The sequence below is a fragment of the Colobus angolensis genome, unplaced genomic scaffold, assembly GCF_000951035.1.
Source record: "Colobus angolensis palliatus isolate OR3802 unplaced genomic scaffold, Cang.pa_1.0 Scaffold2, whole genome shotgun sequence".
Lineage (NCBI taxonomy): Eukaryota > Metazoa > Chordata > Mammalia > Primates > Cercopithecidae > Colobus > Colobus angolensis.
Genome location: NW_012115154.1, coordinates 12,583,977 through 12,609,675, shown reverse-complemented (window position 1 = coordinate 12,609,675; position 25,699 = coordinate 12,583,977). Strand labels below are relative to the sequence as shown.

At 47.9% G+C, this 25,699-nt stretch overlaps 1 protein-coding gene across 1 annotated transcript; it reads right to left on the bottom strand.

Moving 5' to 3' along the window:
- Positions 1-537: 537 nt before the first annotated feature.
- ARHGEF5 (Rho guanine nucleotide exchange factor (GEF) 5) lies at positions 538-25,693 on the bottom strand. Its single transcript, XM_011941408.1, has 15 exons — positions 25,625-25,693; positions 15,345-18,498; positions 14,756-14,813; positions 14,262-14,326; positions 13,818-14,071; positions 9,901-10,061; positions 9,189-9,341; positions 8,792-8,921; positions 8,463-8,537; positions 7,928-8,017; positions 6,317-6,474; positions 5,535-5,696; positions 4,022-4,092; positions 2,337-2,441; positions 538-1,289 (listed from the first exon to the last, which is right to left on the bottom strand). Exons 2-15 carry the CDS (start codon positions 18,484-18,486, stop codon positions 1,132-1,134), a joined length of 4,782 nt encoding a protein of 1,593 aa, XP_011796798.1. The 5' UTR covers positions 18,487-18,498; positions 25,625-25,693; the 3' UTR covers positions 538-1,131.
- Between the last annotated feature and the right edge of the window lie 6 nt (positions 25,694-25,699).

Below are 25,699 nucleotides of genomic sequence, written 5' to 3'. Positions count from 1 at the left end.
ATAACACATTTGTTAGAGTTAAGTAGGGCTTTGGACGTTACTTGGTTCAAGCCCATGTTTTACATTTAAGGGCACAGAGACACAGAAGGGTTGAACTGTGGCGGCATGGGGCCTGCAGTTTGGGTCTTGTGACTTGGATCCCAGGCCTCTTTCCATCCTGCCTTTCACAAAGAAGAAAGCTAAAGCAGCTGAGAAGATATTTTCACAGTAATTCAGGTCAGAATATAAAATCATGGATGGTCCGAGTTGGATTTGCCCAATCCACCCAAATCATCCTATACCTATACCTTATGAGCACAGCACAGCAAAGATGAGGTTTTCATCACCGGTCAATTACTTCTAACTTTTTCTACAACCTCTGAAGCTGTAACAAGCAGAAAAGCTGTCCAAACTCTCAGGGGTCAGAAAGCAGGAATCAGGAACTGCCGTCACCTATGCACCACCTTAGTCTTTTATGACACCTAAACCCAACAGGCTGGAACTCTTGGGATTCCATGTTTTGAACCTTTTTCAGTGCTGAGGAGTTTGAGAAGAAAATACTCGGAGAAGTGCCAAGTTTATTAGAGTGAGAGAGTATTACCCTCACATTGCTACCAATAGACATAGATCTCAGAGACACACTGACCTCGCACCATAATTATGTTGAACTTCTAGGTTGGAAGATACCTTAGAGGTTACCGGGCTGCCGCTCCCATCTGATGTGTTAACCCCTCTTAAACATCTCCCTCCAGGAGACTGAGGTCAGATTCTGTTTAACATACGGCCATCAGCGAAACTCTGGCCAGCTCTGAATCTGCACCCTGGAGGCGGGAGAATGTTTAAGCACTGTAACGCAGTAGAAGGAAAGTTCCTTGGCTCAGGCCCCAAGGGTCCCTTTTGTTTGTTTTGTTTGTTTTTTTTTAATGATAAAAGGTTCCCAGCGTCCAGTGCAAAGTCCCTCGAAATCCCTCCACCAAGCACAAAGCACAAAAGGAGGCCTGGGCGGAGGGACCGGGTTAGCTGGCTTTTGTCCTTGAGCTTTGAGAAGACCTAATTCTCTGTCCACAGAAGGCCTCTCTTGCAGGGTTCTGGGGCCAGCCCTTGCCACGAGCAGCTTGTTCTTCAGCTCAGGAAAGTCCTCTCAGAGAAGACTTAGGCTTGCTGTTCCACCAGCTGTAGTTTGGCAGTCTTGACTCGATGAGCTTCCTTCAGGTTCCGCGCACGGACTTCTGGGTTGGAAATGAACTCCACCTGTTGCACAGGAAACCAGCCTCGCTCCCCGTCTGAAAGCCTCACGCCCTCCAGCCAGCCTGTGGGCACAGGGTGAGTGGGAAGAATTACCTGGGAAAGGCTCTCTTGCTTCCCTGGATCACCTTCCTGGAGACTTTTCTGAATCCTCAGGCTGAGTGAACTGGGGATCCTCCAGCATAAACCCAGCCTCCAAGTGTCCTAACATGGCGGCCCTGGCTATGGCCAAGTCTATAGCTGTCCACTCCTGAGCCTTCACCACTGTTATGGTTGCATCATGTCCCTCCCAACATTTATGTTGATGTTCTAATCCTCCGTACCTCAAAATGTGACCTTATGGGGAATGAGGTTGTCACAAATATAATTAATAAACTTAAGATGAGGTCATACTGGAGTAAGGTGGCTATTAATCCAGTATAAGTGGTGTCTATATAAAGCAGGAAAACTTGGGTTAGGCGTGGTAGCTCACGCCTGTAATTCCAGCACTTCGGGAGGCCGAGGGGGGGGTGGATTGCTTGAGGTTAGGAGTTCAAGACCAGCCTGACCAATATGGTGAAACCCCATCTCTACTAAAAACACAAAAATTAGCCAGGTGTGGTGGCTTACGCAGCTACTTGGGAGACTGAGGCAGGAGAAACACTTGAACCCAGGAGGAAGAGGTTGCAGTGAGCTGAGATTGCGCCACTGCACACCAGCCTGGGCAACAGAGCAAGACTCTGCCTAAAAAAATAAATAAATAATAATAATAATAATACATAAAATAAAAAAATAAAGGAGGAGAACTTGGACCCAGACACAGGAAGGCAGCCAGCCACAGGAAGGCAGAGGCAGAAATTGGAGGGATCCTGTCACAAGCCAAGGAACAGCTGGGGCAACCAGACCAGAAAAGGTATGGAAGCATCCTCCCTAGAGGTTTCAAAAGGCGCATGGCACTGCCCACACCTTGATTTGGGACTTCTTGCCTCCAGAACTGTGAAAGAATGCATTTCTGTTGCCATAAGCCACCCAGTCCATGGTACTTTGTTACGGCAGCTGCAGGAAGTGAACACATTCCCAGTGCTGCCCTGCCTGCAGTGGCTGGCCTGCTGCTCACACATCCTCCCGCTTACCGTCACTGCTCTGCTGAGTCACCATCACCACGTCAGCTTTCTCCAGTGCCAACTCGTCGTTCTCTCGGGGCTTGTAGGCTCGAAGGCACTGTACCTGGGGGGAGTCTTTGGAAGAGAAGAGTGTGAACAAAGGTTAGGAGACGCAGGGGATTGGAACACAGATAGGGACTTGGAGTGGGGTGGCGTGGAGGACTTGAGATAGAGACGGGTTTGTTGAAAGTCACAGACAAAAGAGGAAATTTGAAAATGGTTAATAAAGAAATAGACATACCAGAAATGAAATGGACCCAAAATTCCACTTCTCCAGAGGAGACGGGTTGAGAAATACATTGTGACCACCTTTAGTTCCTCATCTCGAATACCTGAGATCCAGCTAATGACCCATCTTCCCTCTGAAACCCTCCCTGACTCTAATCTTCAATGGGTTCTGAACTCTTAAGACTGCTTGTTCATGCCAAGGCATTTATCCCTTATCTACCTGCTACATGGACGTGTTTTGCCTCTCCAACTGGATTATAAAATCTGAGTCTGTGTCTTATTCTTCATTTTCTTCCAGGTACCAGATGTGGAACCAAGAAAGACTTAACCAGTGGGGTCCCAGGTCTGACCTAAGCAAGAGACTGAGTGCCCTGGAGCTTCAGTTTCCTCATCTATCAATGATCAAGATGGTTATTGATCAAGGTTGATCAGATGAATCTTGAGGACATTCAGGATTTCTCTATTTCTATGTTTTTGAGAACCAGGGGACATGTCCATAGAGCTGAAGCTCAAGAAAACAAGCCTCAGAGAATGCTTCGCCTATCAGTATTCCATCGTGTGTGGGTTTACGGCTCTTTTATGTTACCACACTGCCTTGATTCTCTTGTAAAACAAACGGAATACTGCATTACTATTTGCTTTCTCAAGATCCTCCCCATTGGCCATTCGTAAGGTCAAAATGAAGGAGGAAGAGTGCTCCTGCCCTCCTCACCCACTGGGGAACTGAAGCCAGCAGACGGAGCACACAGAGAGCAAGTTAGCAGAGCTCAGTTACTACACGGCTCTCCTACTTCATTCCCAGGGTTCCTTGTAGTTGTTTGTTCTTTTCAGTCACTAAAGGTCCAGTGTTGAGATCAGATTCTCCGTTTTTAAATTAGGAAATCTTTGCTGGAGGCCAACTGTGGGGCTGGCATGAGAGACATAAGAGTCCAGTCTTGGTGTGAACGCAGACACATACATAATGTGTGTGCGCCTGTGGCTCCCCATGGGCTCCCAGAAGCCTGGGGTAGCTGACCTCAGGTCACCCTCTTAGGAGAGGTGTGGTCAAGATAGATCTGGGGTGCTATCCTCCTGCACACCTCCCACCACCATCAGGCTTTCTTCCCCTGTCCCCGCAAGACCTTCAAGCAGGTAAAATCTAGGCGAAGTAATGTCAGCTTAGACTTAAGGGGACAAATGTTTTTAAAAAGAGCAAACTATTGCCCAAGGAAGGGCGTGTATAGGGAAGGGGGACTGCCATGGTGACGAGCAGTTTTAGGCGATATGTTTCAGGCATTTAAGCTCTAGAGGCCAATCTTCCACCCTGACATTTTACAGAATATCAGTAAATGGAAGCCTAGAGTTCCCACCCAGCCCTTTAAACCCCTGTATCCAAAGGCGGCATCTGACCCTGCTTGCTTTTCTCTCCCTCTTAGACCCTCACTCACCGTAACACTCCAGGAGGTCCAACTCTTCTCTTGGCATGGCCAAGGCTGAGATCCACCGAAGCTTTTCACTTCTGAGAAAACAAAGCAGGGTCATAGAGTCAACGGTTGGGGGTGTAGGAGGAGGGCCAAGGATGGGGATGGCAAAAGACTGTGGGAAGGACTTATTAGTTCCACGACTTCTACCACAAAACTATATAGGACTCCTTTTGGTTGGAAACATGACACAATCTTGAACTATATGTGAATGTGTCTTGTCACACTTTACTTTTCCTCTTTTCTTTCCAGAATTCTCCTCCTTATGGCTTCTCATATCTTCCAAGTTGGGGCATAAAGTCCGTTAGTCATAAAGTCTATAGATTTTCTGTTTGGAAATTGTGCTAAGCGAAGTGTCCATCTCAGTTTAGAGTCCCTCCACCATTTTGCATGATTCTTGATACTCCCTTGCCTGTCTCCCTCCAACCAAATATCTCAGAGATGAACATTGTTTCATAACAGTACTTAGATCAGGGAGATATGTCTATTTTATTTGTTGTTGTTGCACAGTGTAATCCAAGCCTAAGTTTGTAATCATTTGAAGGTTTTTACATTCTCTTTGCCTCTGCGCTCAGTTGTGCCTAGGTAACTGAGCACAGACACTATTACTGTTCCAGAACACTGTTCAAAGCAGCAACCCAACAACATGCATCTGCATCTGATTATTTGACTCATGTGCTATTTTGCACACAAACTCCTATACTAGTTCTTCTGTTCAATAAATGAGAATAGGTGTTGTCGGTCCCACTCTGAAGTATCTTCCAAGGGACAAAACTGAAAAAGTGTCTACAACATAGGGATCCTCAAACGCTTAGATATGTCAAACTTTTAAACGACTATTCATATATCTTTTATAATAGCAATAACAGCTACAGGCTTTTATATGTTCATTCTTGCAGGCACTGTGTTCCAGATTTTATAGGTACTATTAATACTCTCAAAAATGTACGTCTGTGTGAATGTATTTTGTATTATTATTATTGAAAACATGAGCAAATAAGCATTCTCAACACTATGGATTTCTGGTCAACAGAGGACTGGGTTGGAAGATGGGAGCACAGAAAGCAAAAGTCACCCGGCACTTGTTTTATTCACATCTGTGTGCACCAGCTGGGGCATAGAAGGGTTTCTGCCTCAGGCATGGAGGCAGGTGCCCACAGGTATCAGTATTCCAACCCCTTGCTCACTCCATACCAGTCCTTCTCCTTTCTGATACCACACAGACCTGGTCCTTCTTGAGTAAAGAGTATAAAATAGATGCTAAGCCTCGGTGGTGACTTTGTACCCTCTCCCACCGCAATCTCCTGCAAGTTATCCATTAGTTCTAGGCGTTTGGATTTCTCTATGGTGGTCCCCAGTCCAGAATGGGTTAAACGAGGCTGTGGGTGTTTTCTGGACACATTTTCTGGCTTGGTGCCACTTCTTTTCTAGGCTGCCCATCTTCCCCCATCCCCAACTCCTCTGTCCAGCCCCGTCTCACTGAGTCTCCGTGCTGAAGAGGAACTCGGCCTGGGCGCCCTGAGTGTTCTGCCGCAGAAAGAGTCGGAACAGGTTTTTGTGAGGTCCATGTAGCTTCATTTCACACTTCTCCCCCCGAATGGAGGAGAAGGGAGCGTGGTCAAATACCAGGAACCGGCTACCCCTGCAAAATACAAATCCTTTCAACCTGATTCTAGTTTCCATACTTCACCTACCCTCATAACCTTGGATTCGAAATCCCTGCATCTACAGCCTGCAAATTCCCACAAAAACCACAAGATGGTCCTAACTTGCTCCCAAGATGGTAGCTCCAGGGTCCTCGGGGCTTTGTCACTAGTCTGGCAAACCACACACCTAGTGCAATGGATACATTACCACTTTAAAGAGGTGAAGAGGTAGAATTAATACACATTTCCCAAGAACCTTAAGACCAGAGACTTAAGATCTGGAATTAGCTAAGTATTTCTAGAATAGTAGGTTGAGGCCAGTCCAAAGAAGCCAGAAATAGACTGATGTGAGAATGTGATAAGCTAATTTGCTACGTTTTGCTGTGTCTATAACATAGTACATGTCCTGCCATGTGGTCTCATGACATAGTTCGATGGGATCCCCTTTCTGCTTTGGGCTTGTTTTTCTCTTCTCTAGGCTACGACCTGGGCTCTATGGGTTATACCATTGAGAAGGGCTCTTCTAGGAACATGACCTGTCTCTCTCCCTTTCCGACCCCCTCTTGCCTCATCCCCTTCCTCTCTTGTGCCCTGGCCTGCCACTCCAGTCACTGACTCTCGGGGCCGAGACAGCAGCAGACAGTCATTGAAGAGGTGAAGGTGGACTGGACGTGTGTTCAGCTTCCTTCGCAGCCCTGGGGAAACACTGAACTCCAAGGCTGTCAGCTCCCCACTCTTCACCAGCCAGCGTGACTGAGAAATGAGCGGGAATATCTACAGGGCAGAGGAAGAGAGAGAAGGCAGTGTCACGTATGGGAGAAGCATGAGGTTTGCTCCCGGTCCCACCCTCCTCCCCATGACACTTCCATGCAAGTTCCACCTCGAACAAGCATCTCTTCCACATCTGCCTTCTGGCTCATAACCCATCACTTAGATTCTCTTTCTCTCTGAACCCTCTAACTACTACTGTCCGCTGGTGTGTGGATCCCATGGTTGTATGCTCAGGCAAACAGAAGATGCCTATGGTCCCACTCAGGACAGTGAGTGTGTGGGACAGCTCTGCCCTAGAAGCCTGAACTGAAGGAGGGATGGAAGAGTCCAATCAGGGTATGTGATGGAACAAGTCAGTGAACACTGTATGTGTCTTAGAGGTTAAAATATTAGAGGCAGGTCTGGTATCAATGCCATTTTTTATTATACCAGAGATATGTGAGCAGTTGGAATCAAACGTGAGGGTGAGAAGAAGAACCAGGTGGGGCGTCTTGGAGCTGGAGTTTGGTTAAAGATGAGGGTGTGGTCTATGCTTAGTATGTGAATAAGGGATTTTCTTTCTTTTTCAGGAGTGTAAAGACAGTATCTGTTCTAACCACGGGCGTGGTGGCTCATGCCTATAATCCCAGCACTTTGGAAGGCAGAGGTGGGCGGATCACTTGAGGCCACGAGTTGGAGATCAGCTTGTCCACCATGGTGAAACCCCATCTTTACTAAAAATACAAAAATCAGCCAGACATGGTAGTGCAGACCTGGAATCCCAGCTACTCGGGAGGCCGAGGCATGAGAATCGCTTGAACCTGGGAGGTGGAGGTTGCAGTGAGCCAAGATTGCACCCCTGCACTCTAGCCTGGGCGACAGAGTGAGACTCTGTCAAAAAAAAAAAAAAAAAAAAAGATGGTATCTGTTCTAAGTTGGAATTTGAATGTGGAATGTCTATTTTAGATTTGTATTTCGATGAAGGATGTTGGTCCTAAATTTGGATCCAAACTTATGTAGGTTTGATTAGACTAGAAAGAGATTTGATAAAGTAATAAATGACTCAAGCGCCAAAACATTGTTTTATAAAGGCTCATCCTGAAAAGTTCTCTCTTATCTGCCCATTTCTCAAATGCACCCCCTTGTCCTCAGGTAACCACTATTCCTTTTTTTCTTATTCTCCTTCCAGAGTTTCCGTATGTACACACAAGCAGATACCTGTATGTATTTGTATCCTCCCACTTTTATACCAAAGGTGATATAATACACACATTTTTCTTTACCTTCTCTTTTCACTTAGCAATATGTCTTGGAGACCGAAGTAGGCCTCCCAGAAATAGGACAGAACAGAAGTTGGGCAGAAATGAGGGGAGGGGCTGGGGATAATGTGAGCAAGGTGGTTCTAGGTTAGGGGGTCATCTGCAGGACACGTTGAGGGAGTTCATGGGCAGGGATGGCGTGCATGGGACCGACTCACTTTGCACTCAAACTCAATCTTCTGGCTCAGGTAGATTAGCTCCTCTGTCTGTCGCATACTCTGGACATTGTTATTGCAGTCCCGGATCAGCTAGGGGTGCATAGAGTGAGGAAAGGGGAAGGGCACCATGTTAGAGGCTTTGACCTTTGAGTCCCCTGCAAGCAATCTGTAAATAGGTTATGACAGCCTCGGTCATTTCTCCCAGGCTGGAATTGGTCAGGCAGTATCAAGCACAAGTCCTAGGCAACTTTGCATGACCCAGAAGAACATTCTTGGACTGAGTAAAAATGAGATTGAATGTGGGGGCAATGGTGGAGAGGGCACAGTCCCTTGATGTGGAGTGTGCTCAGTGTGGGACAGGTAGCTGTGGGGTGTGTCTGTTTGGAAGTTTGGTGGATGCAGGGAGGTGGCTGAGCTCTCCCAACAGGGTCCCACCTCCCATGCTCCCTGGAGTCACGGGCCTAGGTGGGGAAGACCTCTCTGGGAAGAACACACAGAGGGTCAGAGGGTCAGTTTGGAGGTGGTGGCTGCCTACCTGCTCCAGGGCATGGTGCGCCTTCGTGGCCTCTGCCTCCTCCGAGGAGCCAGGCTGTGTTCTCTTCAGAATGTTCTATTGAACAGACAGTGGGCAGGAGTGATAGGGGAAGAAGAAACGGGAAACAGGAAGAAATGATTGGGGACAGGTGAATGGAGAAGCCCAGGGACCACATTTCAGCAGCAAATATTTCTAAGCAAGCAGGCAGTGGGTAGCAGGGAGACAGGATGTGGAGATCTGGCAGAAGAATGGTTGGTCCTTTGTTATGGGTCTTCCTGAGGGCATCCCTTTGAGTTAAGGGGAGAGGATCAAGGTAGCATCTGCCCTACCTGGAGCAGCAGTTTGAGGCGGGTGATGCGTTGGAAGGGCAGAATCAGAAAGGACTTGAGGGAAAGGCGCTGGCAGACGGGGTCGCTCTCCAGCTTCTCCAAGACCTCTCGGAAATTGCTGTTGCTATTCCTGCATGGAGAGCGAGCCTTAGGGGAGGGGGGATGTGGGGAGAAATGGGGATGCAATGAAGGTGCGGGGAAGGGAGCTCAGTGGAATATCTGTGGGTTGGGAAAGAGCGGTGGGAGCTGGTGTACAGGGTGCTCAGATGTGATGGTTGGGGGAACCAACACGGAGGGCGGGATGGGGAAGTGTGCTCTTGGGATAGCCTGCTGGGCTGGGGACTGGTGCATGGTCACTGCAGGCCTACATGGGGATTGAATGGAGGATGAGTCTCACATCAGGCTCTGGAAGGTGCGTTCCTGATAGGTCTGGTTGGTGACATAAGGCAGGTAGACCCGGCGGAAGTCTGGGGCATGGTTCAGGACTACATCACATACTTGGAAGGAGAAGATATTGGTCTCAAAGTTCTCTTCCAGGTCTGAAAGGAACCTGTACAGGATTTAAACAAGTCTCATGAGACTTCTGGGCCTCAGTTAAGCAGTTGACTGGCCCCGGATGTACACAGAGCTGGTGACTTCTTCACTCCATTAGCCAGTAACTTCTATTGACTCTCCTTTACTCTGTGCTCCTTGCTATGCACTAGAATTCTCTCCAAAACTGTCCCGAGTTTGAGCCTAATATAACACTTTTATTCTAATATTCCATTTCTCATTCTTCTTTTGACCTGTTCAGGTTTTCTGATCTTTAGATGGTGTTTCCACCTCATCTCCAATGCAGTGCATGACCACAGTCATCCAACACCTCCACCCAGGAAATACTGCTCATTTACTTCTCCGTTAATGGATCTATCCACCCACAGGCCCTCTCCTCTTCTAGCTATTCCTTTTCCTACAGCCATCAGGAATCATGGAAGAAACTGAGGCCCAATTTCATCCCATCTCATAAGAAAATGAGAGGGTTTCTAACGGGGGGAAAAAACAATGGAACATTTAAAGCCTCACAACAGCGAGGCTGAGTGAGTGGGATTTGAGAGAAGGGGGGGTCTCACGTGGCGCTGACGTCTCGCACATCCTGTAAACGAGAGAAGAGCCATTGGTGCTCCTGGTTGGAAAGTGTGGCCCGGAGTGAGGTTGAAAGTTGGAAATGATCCACAGCTATGTTTAGACTCCGCAGATAGGAGGCCTCTGACACGATCAGCTCAAATTTGACCTAGGAGGTTGGAGATGAGGAAGATTAACTAAGAATTTTATTTACCCCCTGGAATATGCCAGCCACTGTGTAATGTTTTAGGGGTAGAGCGGTGGGCAAGATTCTTTTATGGTTCACAGTCACACCAGAACCTTGGTTGATCTGCCGGGAGAGGGGAAGAGCATTTGAGTAGGATTTAATCTGGGGTTGAAGCACAGGTACAGTCCTTCAAAGGTGTAAGAAAACTATGCTTTCCAGAAATCTAACTAACACAAAAACAAGAACAAAAAATGAATAACAAAATCAGATGAATATGTTAATTTGCTTCACTAGGGTAACTGTGTTACTATTTATATGTATCCCATAACATCATGTTGTATATCTTGAATATACACAATAAAATCTATATTAAAAAAACTAAGTAGACTGGGCGCAGTGGCTCACGCCTATAATCCCAACACTTTGGGAGGCTGAGGTGGGTGCATCGCTTGAGTCCGGGAGTTCAGGACCAGGCTGGGCGACAGAGAGAGACCCTGTCTCTACAAAAAATACAAAAATTAGCCAGGTATGGTGGCATGCACCTGTAGTCCCAGCTATTTGAGAGGCAGAGGCGGAAGGATTGCTTGTGCCTGGGAGGTGAGGTTACAGTGAGCCAAGATCGCGCCCCTGCATTTCAGCCTGGGCGACAGAGTGAGACCCTATCTCAAAACAAATAAACAAACTAACTAAACTAAATTGAGCATTTTTTGAACCAAGTGTACAGCAGTAGTGGCAACAGATGAAGTTGCAGCAGTCCAGGAGGCCTTAAGGGTAATGTAAACAATGTAAAATTGTTTGGACTTAAGACAATGGGACAATGAAAATAGGCTTTACATAGGAGAATAACTTAACCAGATTTGTTTTTTATCAAGTTATTATTATTTTCTTTTTTTGAGATGGAGTCTTGCTCTGTCACCCAGACTGCAGTGTAGTGACATGATCTCAACCCACTGCAACCTCCGTGTCCCAGGTTCCAGCGATTCTCCTGCCCCAGCTTCCTGAGTAGCTGGGATGACAGGTGTGCACCTCCACGCCCAGCTAATTTTTGTATTTTTAGTAGAGACGGGGTTTCACCATATTGGCCAGGCTCAGTTGATCCACCCTCCTTGGCTTCCCAAAGTGCTGGGATTAGAGGTGTGAGCTGTTGCGCCCAGGCTGTTTTTTATAAACATATTTCTAAGCAGAATGAGAATAAAAGATGAAAAGAAGCAAGAGCCATGTTAAGAAACTGTTGTAATAATTCCACATGAGAGATGAAGGCCTGAATAGCCATGGAGCTGAAGAGAAGTAGATTAATTTTATAATTATTTATGAGGTAGAATTAGAAGGGTTGGATTATTTGCTAGAAATGGAGCCTTAAAGAGAAGGACAGTTCAAAGCTAATGTTTTGTACTCAAGCAAAAGCTTTTTGAGTCGGGCACCTGAGTGAATGATGGAGTAATTTACTGAGCCAGAGAACTTTGAAAAAGGCATAGATTTAGGCGATGAAGGTGATGAGCTCAGTTTGAGGTTTGAGGACGGATGAGAAGCAGGAGACAGAAGCAGGATATTTGAGAACAAGATGGCGCAGCTGTGGTTTAATGCATGCCCAGCATGTGAGAACTTGTCTGGAGGTTCCAGCAAGGTGCGCCATGACTCATGACCATGCCTCTAGCTTGGATGAAAAGCACGAGGCCTCAAGGGAGATGCCTGGATAGAAAAGAGAAAGGAGACACACACACCCTGGTGATGACTTGGATGACCAACGACACAGCCAGATGACCCTCCCATACAACAGCCCTGACCAGGGACACTGAAGGCTCATTTGCATCCTTGCTCTAACATTCACTACACGACTGACTTTGGGTAGTTCATTTAACCTCTCTGAATCTCACTTTTCTTGTCCTTTTATGTGGATATAGTGACCCCCATCTCACTGTGGAAGACGCGACAGTCAAAAGAAATGGAGTCTGTGAAAGTACTTCGTGGACCCCAGAGGGGCTACTTTATAAAATGAATTATGTGTGTTTAAGAGATAGACATGTAAAGCCCTTTCTTCTCACAAACACGAGACCAGGGCTGGAATAGGAGCCCCGATGGACTTCCCAGTATGCTGGAGTTGGTAAAAGAGAGCTAGAACTCGTGTCATCTCCCATTGTTTGGTCAACAAATATGGGGAAGATCAGTTATTTTCTAAATATCTTCTCTGTACTTAAAAATTTGCAGCCAGAACAGGGCTCTCAAGTCTGAACTTTGCAAAGTCTAAAAATGTATTCTGTCTCTGACTTGGTAAAAGCATTGTCTATCCATAAGTCCTCCTGGCCCAAATTTTACTCCTCCCTGCCTCTGAAAGGCAGAGAGTATGGCACTAATATTTATCAAACTATACATCAAACATTATTGCTAAATTAGATATGCATTATTTCATTTAAACCATTCAGCAACCCTGAAAGGTAGGCATTATTATCCTCAATTTGCAAGTGAGGAAACTGAGATTTAGTGAAGTTATAAGGCTGCCTAAGCTAGTAAATGGTGAAGTCATGTTTCAAACCTAGGTCTGGCTTACTTAAAATGAAAAGTCAACATTTTTTGAGAAATTACTATGTACCAGGCATTCATGTTTCTTGATTCTTGTGGTAACTGTTTGTATCTCAGTTTTACAAATGAGGAAACCGAGGCTTAGAAAGATCACATCGTTTGGCCAAAGGTAAATTGGAAATATTAAAGTGGGCTCTGCGGCTGGGCTCAGCGGCTCATGCCTGTAATTCCAGCACTTTGGGAGGCCGAAGCAGGAGTACTGCTTCAGCCCAGGAGTTCGAGACAACTGGGCAACATAATGAGACACATCTTTACAAAAAATTAAAAAATCAGCTAGGCATAGTGGCACATACCAGTAGTCCTAGCTACTTGGGAGGCTGAGGCGCGAGGACTGCTCGAGCCCAGGAGGTTGAGGCTGCAGTGAACAATGATTGTACCACTGTACTCCAGCCTGAGTGACAGAGCAAGACCCTGTCTCTAATAAATTAATAATTCAAAAAAAAAAGTGGGTTTCATATCCAGGCCATTTCTTCCTGAACCTAATTTCTTAAACATTTTTCTATTCCATTGTTCCATATGGTCTTTCTGGGAAGAAAGGTTTTACCCCATATTTCAGACAAATTATTAAGAGGCATTCTCCGTGTAAAAGTTACTAATGGTAATAGCTTAGAATCAGGCAAACAGCCTCTAGTTCAGTCTTGCTGTTGGGAGTAACAACCAAGCAGGGACTGACGATCATTCTAAGGCCCCTGTCAGATTGATGGACCACAGGACAGCTGCAAGGGGCCCTCTTCAAGGGACCCAACAAAGAGCCCCTGAATGTGCCTTGGCTAAAGAGGAAAACTGTAGTGTAGCCTGAAACCCTGGTTGAAAAGGGAAGCTTTCCTCTACCCTGAAACAGCAGTGATGATGGGATTAACTCCACATTCCTCCACACAAATTCAGAGGCAATGGCCACCCTGTATAGCCCAGACCAACAGCAGGTAGGAGTAAGTGGCCTATGGCATGAGGAGGTGAGGATAAAAGGGGAGGTGGTGAAATCCAGAAAACAATTCAACTTCTTCAGAATGGACATGACCCACAGCTGTGGCATGTACACGCGCCTGTGTGGTGGGGACAGCCAACTCTTGGTGGCAGTGGTGAGCGGGAGAGAAGGATGCTAGCACACGAGACCTTGTCATCTTTTCTATAGCCCCCTCCCCACCAAGGCCTGCCCAGTACCTCTTGCAGCTTTTGGTCTTCGTGAGTCATGGAGAGCAGCACGGTGCTGTTGCGCACCACGGGGATTTCCTGCCAGAGGGAGCCGCTGGAGGCCACGGAGAGCCGCTTCAGGTACGACTCCGACGAGACCAGGGCCTTCCGAGGCTGCCGCGGAGAGCTAGGCCCGGGTGTCTCAGATAGGCTCTCCAGCCGCTGCTGGCTCTGGATCTCCTTATTCAGGACAACATCACTATACTCCTGGTAAAGCAGCTGGGCTACAGGGCAAAGAAGCATGGGAAGGAAGAGAAGCAGGAAGAAGGGACGTGAGTGGAGGTTGGGAAACAGATCTTCTGCAATGCCTTCTCGCTAGGGACATTCCCACCCCGCTGCTGACAGTCACAAGCCCCTCTCCAGTGCTGGGCAGAATGCCCACCTGGGTCTATAGTTCCATGTCAAGGTACTCACAGGAGTTGATGAGCTTGGAGCAGCGTCTTGAAAAGCCTCCCATCACCTCCTTTGGTTTTTTCTCCCTGTGGAGTAAAGAAGGGCTCTGGAGTACCTACTGGCTATTAGACACAGAGAACCCCGGATGACTGTGGGGGACAAAGTCTCTAACCTATGGGATGTGTGCTGGGAGACATCAAGACCAAATCCCCCGGAGAGGAGAGTTGCAGCTTGACCCACTTGGGCTAACATGGAGCTTTTTTGGGTTTAGTTCATGGCCATAGGGCTTGGGAGGACAGATGACTTGTAGGCTCAGCTGACCGAATGAGGTAGATAAAGACAATCTCCCTACCCTGGTATCCCGGCATCTCTCTCTTCTCCTCCTTACACCCGGAAGAAACAGGAATGAGCCATTCAGGGTGTCAGAACCTTTATCAACTGAAATTCTCATGAGGGGATCTCAGTATCCCAAGTAAAGAGAGTCCATGTGGCTGTCAGGGGAGAGGGTGACTCACCGAAAAACAACAGTGTCCGAGGGTCCCAGATGTTTCTCCATGGCTGGACCTCTTGAACCTGAAAGTGGAAATGCAGAAGATAACTGAGATTTCAGAGGGATAGAGACAGCCAAAGAAGGTAAGACCTAGAGCAGGAGATGTAGGGGTCCAGAAGGGAAAATGGGCTCTACTGGGAAACTGGGAAGGAAGAAAGTGGCAAAGCAGAGAGTGTGAAGGAGACCAGTACCAGCGACGTCCCCAGCCACGGGTCAGGATGGGACTTGGACAAGTACAGGAAGACTTTTCTACCACCCAGGAGGAGAGCAAGCCGGGGACTGTTAACTGAAGAGTAGAGGGGAGTCCAAAACAACCTTGGGACATCCAAAGAAGGTGCTGGTTGAGAGAGAGACAGGGAGATAGAGGGGAAAAAGGAAGAGCATCCCAAGGAGCTTGGAGGGCGTTTCGGGGCTCTGTGTTGAGGTTAGGCACACGTGTGAGTGAAGCCAGCAGAGGGAATGTTAGGAACCCTGAGGACAGAAGATGGGATAAGGTGGGAAGAGCTGGGAAAAGCCTGGTCTGATGTGTCACTGTGGTCCTGGTCCTTGCTCACCTGAAGAGCCCTCAGGCAAGATGGAAGGTCTGCGCAGGCCCTGCCGGCTCCAGCCCTTGTGCTTGCTGGCCCCCTCACTAGGAGCCACAGCCTGTCCACTGTTGTCCTCTGGTGGCCTCCCTGAGTCCCGCCTGTGGGGCCAGCTGGACGCCTTCTCCAGGTGCAGATGGCTGGGTTTTTCTGGCTGCCTTGCTTGGCTCACAGAGGACCTCCCTGGGCCACTGGTTCCTTGCTGAGGGGTTGTCCTTCTCAAAGGTTCTCTTGCAGGGGCCTCAGGGTGTTCTGAGACTCCTGCTTCATCCTTAGGGGTGGGTCCCTGGAGCTCCGGAGTCCAGGGAGTGGTAGGGGAAGAGGGACATAGGAAGTTTGTCATGTTGCTGAAAGCCATGCCAGGGGACACTTCGCTCTTACTCCTGCTGGTGGAAGTGAAAGACTCTGTTGATCTACCTGTGGCCGGGGGCCAGGAGGTGCGTCCAGCAGAGGTGGGGATGGGGACTGTCCAGTCTTGACAAGCAGGTCTTGTTTTAGCATGACCCCCTGAGTTCATATGTCCTCCCCGCGTGCTCCTGCTCCTCCCCCTGGACTTTGGGGGTAATGGGGGTGGTTCGGTGGGAGGGTCTATGATGGGTAGCGGGGGTAGAGGCCTGTAGATCCTCGAGATACCAGGAGCAGAAATGGAAGAAAGGTGGGGTTGTGGCAAATCAGGGGTAGGGGGTAGTGGCTTGTTGTATCTCCACCTGGGGGTGACCTGAGCATGGTGGAAGCTGTCTGGGGTAGATGGCAGAGGCCGGTGCTGCCTGGCCACAGCCGGGTCAGAGGCTTGGGGAAGTGGGCCTTTATGGGGGGTATATGGCCCTGAACCTAGGGCCAGTGGAGGAGGGTGGCTATGCTGCTTCAGTGTGGGAACCAGCACACGTGAATGGCCATCTCTCTCCACCACGGGGGCATGGGCGTCCCTCCTCTCTGGGGGAGGAGGGGGCAGAGGTTCGTGGATCCTCACATCCATGGAGACAAAGGATGGGGAAGAACCATAGGCGGGAGACTCTGTGGAAAAGGCTGGGTTATGTGGGGAGCCCCAGGGCTGGCTGCTGGGCCTCTCTAGATTTGAGATGGATCCTTGAGAGTCCTGCTTCAGAGTGGATAAGGCAGTAAGGGATTCTGAAACGGTGCCGCAGTCCCTACCACTATTTCTGTCCCTTCTTGGGGTCACAGAGCTGTAGATGGCAGGTTTGGGGGGCCTCTGGGGCAGCTCGGAGTGGGAGTGGAAAAGTAACATTCCCACCAGGTCTGGAGTCTGCTCTGTCCTGTGAGAACCGGGGAAGGAGTCACTCCGTAAGTACTGGACGGGGCCTGTGGAGTTGGCTGGGGGCCTGGGAGGGCTGGCCCCGGCACAGGGGAAGCCATGGAGGGTAGCTGGGCACATCTCCGAAGTTCCCCGGGGAGGTGGGTCATCCATTGAGAGAGGGGCGCCGGCAGTTTCTGAAGCATGTGCAGCACAAGAGATTTCCCTCCTGGGAAAGGCACCTGGGGGCCTGGCAGATACCGAGGCAGGTGTGATGGGGGAGGCTTCAGCAGGACTGGAAGGAGCTGAATCTGGTGTCCTTGGAGGAGTCACAGATGCACTGGCAAAGACTGCCTTAGTCCCTTGGCTGGACACTGTTCCCTTCCTCAGCCTGGATCCCTCTTGCTGGCTGTTTTGAGCTATTTCCTTGTCAGGTGACTCCTCAGTCGAAAAGGAGCCCAATAGAGAAATGGGCTGGTGAGAGCATCTGATGGGCTCTAGCGAGGGAGACAGAGCTGCAGGGGACAGTTCCTCAGCCCTGGACTCTGTCTGAGTCCTGGGAATCTGAGTCACGAGATATGAGGCACCTGGAAACAGGTCACAGTGAGGAGAGTCCTCCGGGGCTACCAGAGTGGACATCGAAGGCCCATGATGCTCATTCTCCTCTTCCCTGCTCCTCACTCCTCCCATTGTCCCCAGCCTGCCCCCATCCCAACTCCCTGGCTCTTTCTCCTCCTGCCCACCGACTGGTACCCCTTTCTCCTTTAGACCATGATCTTCTTGTTTTCCGGTTACTTCCTCTGACTTTCCCACAAAGCTTTGACTCTTCTCGTCCTGAGAGTCCACCCTATTCTCTTCCGGCATCTGCAGCTCCCTCTTTCTCCCTTCTCCCTGTTCTGGACCTCCCTGACCCTGAGCCCTTCTCTCCATATCCTCCTGCTCCCACTCACCATCATTCAGACACTCTGGTTCCCCAGTGAGCCTCGCTCTTTCTCCTTGTCTCCCAAGCATCACATCATCTTGTACCTGTTCCTGTTTTTGCTTCTGTTCTCCCTTTTCTCGATTAACCTGCTCTATCATCTGTTCCTCCCCCAACAGCCCATCAGCACAAACAGCCTCCCCCAGAGTTCCTTCCCCCCGAAATCCTGCTTCCTGCTGCCCCTGCTCCTCCAGAACTTGGACCTCGTGGGGATGCAAGAGCCCTCGACTTTCCTGAAGCTCCTCGGATGGCAGCTCTTCCCCCTGCCTGATAGTCCCACTTTCAGAGCCTTCACTCTGGTTGGTCTCTTCAGGATGCTCTTCGCAGGGAGAATAAAGTCTGGTCCGACCAGAGGTATCTGAAGAGGTTTCCTCTTCTTCTTCTGCCTGTCCAGATCCCAATGTCAAAGAAGTAAGTCCTGGCCAAAATTCCACCTCCTCTTCTTCGCTTCCCAGGTCACTGGAAAATGGGGCCATATCTAGATGATCACTCTGAATGGGGCAGGCCCAGAGCTCTGGGGAAGCTACAGTCCTTGCTTGTCGGCCTGCCAGGCTCTGGGGTGCTGCCTCCCAGCGTTCCGGAGTGTCACAGGCCTCAGCCACAAGGCTTTCCTGATTGGGCTCCACATCTGCAGAACCTTCCTTGGGAAAAGAGGGCATCGTCTCACCCGCATAATCACACACATCCCTTAACTCTCTCTGCTGGGTTGCTGAGAGTCTGTGTTCCTCTCTCCATTTATAGGATGGGTCCTCATCTTCTTGAGCTTCAAGCCCCAGGGCGGACACGTGGCTGCTCCTCATGGGAGCCTCAGGGATAATGCTGAGTTCCACTGTGGCAGGGATGGGAGGAGAGGCTCCATGCTGGGCCTCCTCAGCCTCCATCAGGGCTGAGTCCTAAGGAGGAATCAAAGACAAAGGTTTCTAATAACTGCTTTTACCTATCAGAGGAAGAGACTGTAAAAAAGAAGAGTGATGCATTTATTTGGTTCCATTTAGGGTCAGTCTTTGAGACAACAGGTTCTCAACAAAATAAGCAATAGGCTCTATAAAACGTGTCATTGATGTATTTATTTCATAAATATTTTCCTAGTGACCCTGTTAAGTGTGGGGCATTCAATAGTGAATGAGATAAAGATCTTGTCGTCATGGAGCCTGTGGTCTTGTGAGGGAAACAGGTCATAATGAACAATTAAATTAGAGCAGAGGACCATTGGCAGAGAGTGCCAAGCAGCTTCCCGTTGTCAGTTCTCTCTAGACTCCATTATGTCATCTTCTGTCTCTCCCTGTCTACTCTTCGGACACTAGGAGTGACTCAGCCTCATATAACTCCCAGACACAGCACAGGACACACCCCAGATCTATGAGGCCGGAGAAGCAGTGTCAGGAGGGGTCTTCCTCTTAAGCTGTGGACATCAGTTAAAATAGGCCAGACTATGATACCCAATGTGCGAGGTGCTATGGTTTCATCTTCCTTAGAGAGGGTTTGGAGTTTACTCATCTTTCTGTTTTCCACAGTGTCTACTACAGCATTGTAACTAACCAACAGCTTTGTTTCCAATTCTAGAGGCAGCTGTTGTAAAGTGGGATGATAACCGCCTTATTGGATTTAGTGTGGAACTACACACGTTACCACCTTCAAGGAGGACCACAGAAGGGTGACTTCTGCATCATCTTACTCTCCCCTTGGCCTCAGTATCCGTACGAACTCTTCTCATGAATTCTTTTGACCTTCCTGTCTTTGGATTTCAACCTTCCTGCCTTTTCTCTCACTTCCAGCAGAACACCTCATCTCCTATTTTGCAAAGAAAATAGAAACTGATGGAACTGGGTTTCTCTCACCTCAATTTCTAGCGATCCAAAGCAACCTGTATTTCCACTCTTTCTGTCTTCCGCCCTCAGTCAGGAAAAGATGTATCCCTCCTTTCCACTCTCTGTCACTTCTAGCCTGCTTCCCCAGGAGCCCTGTGCACTCATACTTTCAACATCCCTGCTGAACAACCCCTGGGGTATGGAAGCATTCCCGCATTCTTCTCATCTTTCAAATGACTAGAAGGAGTTGCTCTTATCTGCTGTCTTCATACTCTCACATCCCACGTGCCTCCAACCCGGCTTTGATAAACAGTATTCTGTCAATATTCCCTACAATTTACATGTTGTTAATTCCAAAGAAGACCCTACGGATCTTCATTTTGGGTAGTTCTTGTCAGTATTTGACACTACTGAGGTTAGAAATATTCTCTTGTTACTTGTAGTATTACATTTTCCTGGTTTGACCCCTTTAGTTTCCCCCAATTTTTTTTTTTGACACAGAGTCTCACTTTGTCACCCAGGCTGGAGTGCAGTGGTGCAATCTCAGCTCACTGCAACCTCCACCTCCCAGGTTCAAGCGATTCTCCTGCCTCAGCCTCCCGAGTAGCTAAGACTATAGGTGTGCGCCACCACACCCAGCTAATTTTTGTATTTTTAGTAGAGATGGGGTTTCACCATTTTGGTCAGGATGGTCTCGATCTCCTGACCTCATGATCCGCCTGCCTCGGCCTCCCAAAGTGTTGTGATTATAGGTGTGAGCCACCACACCCGGCCTCCCCTGATCTTTTAACTAGGTTAAACTGTACCTCTCTTTGTAGCACTTTGCAACTATAATTCAGTTACTTTTCCTTTGTAGCATTTATATAATTATAATTATATAATGATATGTGTATTTTGATTTACCCTCTATTGCAACCAATAGATGGTAAAATTTATGAGATTAAGAACTATGACTTGCTCAATGATCCACACTTAGCCTAATACTGGCCTAAACTAAGTGTTTAATAAATATTTTTCACATAAAGAATAAAATTCAGGCCAGAATAAAATGTGATCCTTTTACTTCAATGGAAAATGCCCACCTTTTCCTAAAATAATGGTTAACAGTTTACACAGAACTTTAAACATTTAGAGCTGTATACATACCAAATTAATTTTTCTTATTTTTCATTCTGAAACAGTAAGATTTTCCTGCATACATATCACTAAAAATAATGAAACACTTCTTTAAATATGTATATGCCATACATCTAAGAGTCATCATATAAGATGGGTACCATTATTCTGCCCATTTTACAGATGAGAAACTGAGTTTCCCAATGCACTTTACATATATACTCCCGACACCCTGGAGGCTGAGACAGGTCAATTGCTTGAATCTAGGAGTTTGAGCCCAGCCTGGAAAACATGGTGAAACCCTGTCTCTATAAAAAATACAAAAATTAGTGGAGCATAGTGGCACGTGTCTGTAGTCCCAGCTACTCAGGGGCTGAGATGGGAAGATCCCTTAAGCCCAGGAGGCAGAGGGTGCAGTGACCCAAGATTACATCACTGCACTCCAGTCTGGGTGACAGAGTGAGACCCTGTCTCTAAATAAATAATTAAATAAATAAATAAAAATAAAATAAAATAAAATTCTTGTTTCCCTCCTGGCCCAGATTCCCCATATCTAATCAATCGCCATGTGCTATTGACCTCATCTGCTAAATATCCCTTAAGACTGTCCAGTTCTGTCCCATCCGTCTCCACTGGTGCATGCTACTACTGCCTCACCTGGCCACTGCACCCAGCCACAGCTTGGGTGCTGGCCTCCACTCATTTTGTGCTATTACATCTGTTCTCCATACAGTACCTAAGTGAGCTTCAAAAGCACCACTTCCAGCTTAGATTCTTCTGTAACCTCTGAATGCTCTTGAGATGAAATCTAAATCTTCAGCATGGGCTATACACCCTGCACAAGCCTTCTTCTCCAGCAGCTTATTCACCTTTCACCATCTGTCCCTGCCCCCATCCCCCCTCTCCCACTGGCTTTCAGTGTCTTTAGCTCACTTTTCTCTCTGTCTCTCACCTGTAGGCCTTTGCAGACACTGCTCCTCTGCCTGGAATCCTCTTTTGCAACAGATAATCCTTTGCTTCTCCTCAAACACACCTTGCACTTGTCATGCCATATTTAATGTCTGTTCTCCAGGCTAGATCATGATCACCATGAAGGCACAAACACTGCCATATAACCCCCTCTGCCTGAAGCTTAGCTGGTCCTCAATAAAGATGTATTGCATGAATGAATGGTGGAAGAATACAGAGTAAAAAGAGTGTGGCTCAGTGTTTGGTTGTGCCTCTTTGGTATCTTTGCTGGTTTTAAGACAATTGTAGAAACCATTTAATTATTTGAACATCCAATTTCTTATCTTTAAAAAAGGAGATAAAAGGACTCCTTCACAGTTCTAGTAAAGATTAAACAACATAAAAATGTACACTGTTATCTTTAAGGGTCATAGAAATGGTGGCTATCGTCAATACTGTTGATCTGAGAGAGAGAGAATAAATGTAAGAGAAAAGCATAGGATTCATAAAGCCGGAAGGACCTTCAGAGACACACAGAAACTTTGCTCAATTTACAGATGAAGAAACTAAAGGTCAAAGACCCTAGACCCTTGCTCAAATCTCCTAAGCGAATGGTGTGAGCAAACCTGAAGCAAAGTCGCTTGACTTAAGTCTACTGTAAGCACTTAGAGTTTCCACTGAAAGAAAGCTGGCAGGGCATCAGTCCAGAGAAGACCCCAGAATTCTATGGACCCAATGCTGCACCTGACCCTGCACCTTTCTTGTCCGGTCCAGGCTTAAACTGAAAACTCATCTGCTCAGAATACTGTCCTGCTGAGCCACTGTGTACAGACACAGACACACACACACACACACACACACACACACACACACACACACACACACACTCTGAGCCATCCTTACAATCTCTTGCAATAGAGCCTGACATAACCAAACAGGCAGGTCCCCAGCACACTGCAGAGTAGTATGTGACAAGATTCTGGCCATCCCAGAGACACAGATACCATCTATATGGGGCAAAGAGGTATGCCTGACATAATTGTACACAGGCAGAAGGACTTTTATGTCCTTTTCCAGTTAATTGACACCATGTGTGATTGGCTCCCTATGTCTAGCCCTTAAGTACAAAATAGTATAATCCCTATGGGTGATTCTGTGATGTGGCCCTATTCTCTCAATCACACATCGGATAATATACTTGCTTACTGTAAGACACTTTCTGAAACTTGGCTCCTTCCTGCCTAAGGAGACTATGGGACTAAACCTGTAGTCTCTCCTCACCTACATCTGTATGGCTCAGGCCCTCTCCTCCATATACACCATCACGTCCTCAAAACAAGTAGCCTCTAAATATGTGTGTTTCTGCCATATGTAGGGTATATCTATAAATACCATGTGCTACCTGGACATTTTCTGTTCCAGTCTAGTGGCACCATGCATGCCTGCCTCTGCAAACCCATTGATACTGTTTCCAACTATCTTTTTTTCATTTGGAAATATCAGTGGTCACCTGCTCAGCCACCAGTTACTGCAAAGGGAGAACATACCCCACGTTCCCTATACTTGATCCTATCTCAGTGATCCTGTTGCAATCAGGCATGACAAAGCTAAAATGTGACAAAGTGAAAGGAAATCTGTAAATCATGGTCTTACTCACGTAAAGGCATCAGGAGAGAGTTTTTTTGCAATGCTCATTATGTTAGAGTGCAAACATCCTCACCTCCTTCTCCACCGAGGGTGAATAATCACTGTTTATCTGTGTACAGGCAAAGCCAGGGCATGGGATCATGGGGATATGGCCTTCCTTCAGACCACAGACATTTCGCATCCACATAACCTCACCCACGTGTGACTTCTTGAGAGGCAAAGCTTCAAGTCATCCCTTTAACACAATGTATGACAGAGCTCACTATCTTCCCTAGAGCCCCCCCCAACACCTGAGCTCTCGTCTATTTCTAGTCACTAGAAACAACACTGTATTTCAAGGATACAACCCCTCCCCAATCAAACTGCCAATTCTTTGAACTGAGGCTCAGTGCCATATATATTTTTGAGGACCATGCTTCCTGGATTTTCTAGCAAGGTCGATTTCAAATATTCTGACCTACAAACCACTAACATAATATTGAGGTTAAAAGAAGATCACCACATAGATATATGACTTTATTCACTGTTTGACATCATTGCCCTCAATACTACAAAGATATCAAAATAGGGGTAGCTTTCTGGACCACTGACTACTACAACGTGTGTTCTGTCCACTGTAGGAAAGTCCCACCATGCCAGTGAAAGCTGTAATAAACATTTATCTATTCCCTAATGTCTGAAAATGTCACACCAACTGCCTGATAGACCAGATGGTGTATATGAGAACATTATTAGTATCAATGCTGACTTACACTCCACAGTCTCATCTGTGGTCCTAGTGGCATCCACACAGATAATGTTAGTGTGAGTGACATGTTTGTGTATTAACATAGACCTTGAGGGTGACTTTATTCCAGTCTACCTTGCAGGCACTATAAGCCATCAGCTCCTGCTTACTCCACAGACACTGTGAGTGACCCAGTCCCTATCTACACCAGAACTGTTGGTTGCCTGTTTGAGTCTACACCACTGACACTTGAGTAATGCTGCTCCTGTTGAACCCAAGACCCTATGAGTGACACCATTCCTGTCCATACCACATAGTGACTGATCTCTCCAGACACCACAAATGACGTATTCCTGTCTATCCCACAGACACCACAGGTAATGTGGCCAAAGAACCTCAGACCGCGTTAAAGGCAGCGATACCTTCTCAGGACCTCTGATATGTGAAGACTCTTCTCTCTATTGAGAATTGCTATATTGTTGATGAGAGGGATTCCTTTACACTCCTCCTGATTTCTCTCTCCTCCCCAGTAGGACCATGACATACAATCCTCCTGCACAACTGTCTCATGCAGAACTGACACGCCCTCATCCCATCTTCCCAGTTCCTCAGGACTCCTTCACTAGCCATGGCTTCAGTTTTAGGCCCACAGATTGGTTAACAAATGACACCTATTTTGCTAAGGCCTATACCAGGAGCTTCCTCATGCTCCAAGTGTGGATAAAACAGGATGTCTGAGACAGAGGCCACATCAGGAGCTTTTGAGCTGGGAGCTGGGATCTCTGGATTAGGCCCAAGATGCAAGGCGAGACAGTGGAGTGCAGTGGGGGAGCAAGCCAGGAAGGAAGCTCGAAAGGAAAACCACCCTCTCTCGTCTGTTTGACACACCCTTCTCTCTTAACCAGACAAGAGTCCTGGCCAGAGTTCACTTCTAGGTAGACAGGAGGGCAAATCTGTCTTTGGAACCCAAGATCCAGGAAGGGAAGAAAGGGACTGAGATCTGGAAATGACGTAGTATCACGATTGCCTCTATTCGGGCAGTCTGGCCGGAAGGCAACTGCAAAAGATGCTCAGCGGTTCTAGAGCGCTGAGTCCTTATTCTAGCACCCCCACCCCTACCTCAGCCGGCAGCTCTAAATAACTTATTTCCACCTTGCTAAGAATGCGATGTTGTGATTCACATCAAGCTTTAGGAGGCTCCCCATATGTAGGGAACTGGGGTGAGGGGCAGGGCAGGAGACACTGTTTCAGGTTACACAGCTTTGGATAACACGGAGAGAAGCTACACATAGACTCATACAGTATGCAAATACCTACGGAGATAAATAAGGAAAGGCCCCGGCCTGGTTAAGGAAAAGGAGCCGATAAAACCTCTCCAGGTAAGGAACAGCCTAGAAAGGGAATCTCAGTTATTCCTTCTGATACGGCTTAGTTTACCCCAGGGCGCCGACTTTGAAGAAAGAGCCCTCATTATTGGCCCGGGGAACGTCTGGGGGCAGGGTGCCCATTTCCTAGGCGGGACCCGACCGGAAGCAAACTTTTAGGCAACATTTCCTCCAGTTCCTCTCCTCTTCCCCACCAGGGTCCTCAGCCACACACCCCGAGCCCTGCCTGCAGGCCCAACCCCCCATTTCCGGAGCCTGCGCCCCGGACCCAGCGGGGGCTGATCCCTGGGGAAGGCCTGGCTTCCTCTTCCTTCCGGGCCCTGCCCCACCTCCGCCGGGCTCCACAGCCGCCGGGAGCCCAGGGCCGAGACGGGAAGAGGGCACCCACCTGGTCGGTGTCACATGCTGCTTCGGCCCCAGCGTCCCCTCCAGGTCCCGGCGCCGGCCGCAGTCCCCAGCGCCG

Coding starts and splice junctions, on each gene's coding strand:
- ARHGEF5 (XM_011941408.1), bottom strand. CDS start 18,486: ATGGAGGCTGAGGAGGCCCAGCATGGAGCCTCTCCTCCCATCCCTGCC. Junction 14,814..15,344: donor CTTGCCTGAGGGCTCTTCAG/GTGAGCAAGGAC, acceptor TTCCACTTTCAG/GTTCAAGAGGTCCAGCCATG. Junction 2,442..4,021: donor GGACCTCCTGGAGTGTTACG/GTGAGTGAGGGT, acceptor TCTCTTCCAAAG/ACTCCCCCCAGGTACAGTGC.